This window comes from Fukomys damarensis, unplaced genomic scaffold (assembly GCF_012274545.1).
Source record: "Fukomys damarensis isolate Sample0158 unplaced genomic scaffold, DMR_v1.0_HiC HiC_scaffold_14, whole genome shotgun sequence".
Taxonomy (NCBI): domain Eukaryota; kingdom Metazoa; phylum Chordata; class Mammalia; order Rodentia; family Bathyergidae; genus Fukomys; species Fukomys damarensis.
Window position 1 is genome coordinate 73823665 of NW_022900926.1, and position 2617 is coordinate 73826281.

The 2617-nt window shown below is 44.5% G+C and overlaps 1 protein-coding gene across 2 annotated transcripts in view; it reads right to left on the reverse strand.

Annotated features, from left to right (window-relative positions):
* Zbtb24 (zinc finger and BTB domain containing 24) overlaps positions 1-2617 on the reverse strand; it is a 15389-nt gene that overhangs the window by 9242 nt on the left and 3530 nt on the right. The window contains exons 2-4 of one of the 2 annotated variants that reach the window (XM_010635276.2): positions 1616-1783; positions 1023-1106; positions 285-368 (exon numbers count right to left, since the gene is read on the reverse strand). In XM_010635276.2, the coding sequence (XP_010633578.1) occupies positions 285-368; positions 1023-1106; positions 1616-1783 (336 nt within the window). Of the gene's footprint in view, positions 1-284; positions 449-1022; positions 1107-1615; positions 1784-2617 lie in introns of those variants that run through there. The other variant, XM_010635278.3, reaches the window with a different exon arrangement.

Genomic DNA, 2617 nt, shown 5'->3' on the forward strand with positions numbered 1-2617 from the left:
GAGAGAGAGAGAGAGAGAGAGAGAGAGAGAGAGAGACAGAGAAATGTAGAACCAGACTTAGAGGTGTACTATTCTTCAGCATTATATGAATTTTCATATCTGAACAGCAGTCAGAAAGTGACCTGTTTTGTGTTAGCCTACAGAGAGATGCGATGTCCCTACAGAACAGTGCTCACCACTCTCCCTTGGGCTTCCAATGACCTACTTATAAAACTCAAACGCTATTTACATCCTCAAGCTGCAAACATCATGTGAGCTAGGAGGGGCAACAGATGGTGCATTACCTGTGTGTGTTCGGAGGTGTTTCTTTAGCTGAGACACATCCATGAATTTGCGACTGCAGTGGTTACATTCCGGTAATGAGTGGCCTTGTCGCAACAATAAAAAAAGTGTCAGTGCATATATGCTCTCCCTGCATTTCTTCAGTGATCTGTGTTAAAGCACTTCCCTGAAAAATAATCACTTTAAATATGGTACTTTAACAACAACAACACAATTCTTTTAGCATTCGGTAACAGTCACTACTCCCTCACTGCCTCCCTGAGGGAGCTGGACCTTCCCAGTCATCATAAATGGATCTCTTTCCTTGAAGCACTGGTGTGGCCGGCCGGTTGATCTCAAGTGATGCGCCCATCTCTTTCCATCCTTTATTCGTTCGACAGAAAGGAGAAAAGGACACGGAGTCGACCAGGTGGGAGAAAAGCCTGGACTGACCACCCTGGTGATGGTGCCTCTGTCTGGGCATCACTACCAACCAGCCCAACAAAGCCCTCTGGGGCAAGTGGCACTTTTAAAAGATGCTAATTCTCCAGGGTTTCTAAGTGTGGCACCAAAACTATTATACAAAAATTTAAGTCCATGGCAGTACAGAACATAATGACCTCTAATTTACAGACCTTTAAGAATATTTTCCCAAAATATCCATTTATCTTCTAGAATATGAGCCTAACATTTCAGAAATAATTCATATTTGCATTTCTTCCCACCAATCCAAATTTTCTCTCATTTCATGGTTATTGTACCTGTATGAACTCGGTAATGGCTCTTTAGTTGTCTTTTCTGGCTGAAATATTTTCCACACTGATCACAGGTAAAAGATTTCTGTCCTGCCAAATAAAAAATAAAATACTTAAACCATGCATAAAACTGTCAAGTTCTAGAAAACTCACGGAAGAGGTAAATAACACAGTGGGCCCAGATCCCCATTACTCCACAGGGTACAAGTAACCTCCTATACTCCTGAAAGCCTTTAGTCAACTGCAGAGACATAAAGGTGCAAAGGTACGGAAGGCAACAGGACTGGTGGAAACTGGGGTACAACTGCAGAATTCAAGTCTCTTCCAAAGGCACTCAAATTAAAATACTTCCAAACTCTCGTAGTTAAACAAAGCATCTATGCACTCTGAACTCCCAAGGGGCAGTTCCTAGGTGTTAGTTGAAGGCTCAGTGCTGTGCAAACTCTGAACTGCATTCTGACAGATGCCTAGATCTGTCTTTCAAAGACACCATGTGGAAAATGACACTAGGCTAAGGAAATTCCACTCAGATTCCAGAAATGCCCAATCTGGAGGGTGGGAATGTAGTGACAGGTGGCCCTCTGGTGCAGGCCAGCTACCTGAGTGCAGGCTCATGTGCTCCAGCAGTGAGTGCTTGGTGGTCAGAGCCTTGCTACACACAGTGCAGGTGTACGGCCTCTCGCCTGTGTGCATCCTGGTGTGGACCTGCAAGGAGTGCTTCTGGGCAAAGCCTTTTCCACACTCATTACACTTGAAGGGTCGCTCCCCTAGAATGAGAGGTCCAAAAGCAGAGTTAAGCACAAACTAAAATAACAATAAAGGAATTCATTTTAAAGAGCCCACATCCAAAGGTCAAGGGATAGGAGGAGAGAAAATCAGCAATAAAAATCTGGGAGCTAAAGCAGATTAATCCAAAGCCAGCAGTGAGGAATAATGAAATAAAACTTAATTTCTAAGACACAGCCTCCAAAAGGAACTGGCAGCAGCTACAACCTCTGAAAATATGGGAGGAGAGAGGTAAAGAACAGTTGTTTCAAAGGCAGTAAGACCTCCAGAACCAGTTCCTTAATCCACAGCCAAGAACCAGGCAAGGCCCTCTCCCAACAGAGGTTGGAGCTCATTTTCCAAAGAAGGTAAAAGACAGGGTCTCTGGATTTGGGGCTGCCAGGCACAGCTGAGTAGGCTCCTGAGTCGAGAGACATGGTCAAAGTCTACATGAGAGATCTTCCCGTCTGCTCAGACACCACAGCTAGGCCTGTTGCTTCTAGGTAGAAAAGTAGAAGCACATTTCCTGGAAGGTAATGGCTGCAGGCATCAGCAAGGAAATGGGGTGCATCCACAACTCCAACGAGGCCAGTTTTACAGGCTCTTCTCATACCCTCACAGCTCTCAGCAGCTTTTAGTAAAACATTCATATATGATCAAGCATGAATTTTAAAAAATCATCAGCATTCTAGGCCAGGCATGGTGGCATCTGTAAGCCCAGGACTTTGGAGGCTGAGGCTAGAAGACCACCATGAGTTCGAGACTAGCCTAGGCTACACAGTGAGTTCAAGGCCAATCTGGACTACATAGCAAGATTGGCTCACAAAAAAAAAAAA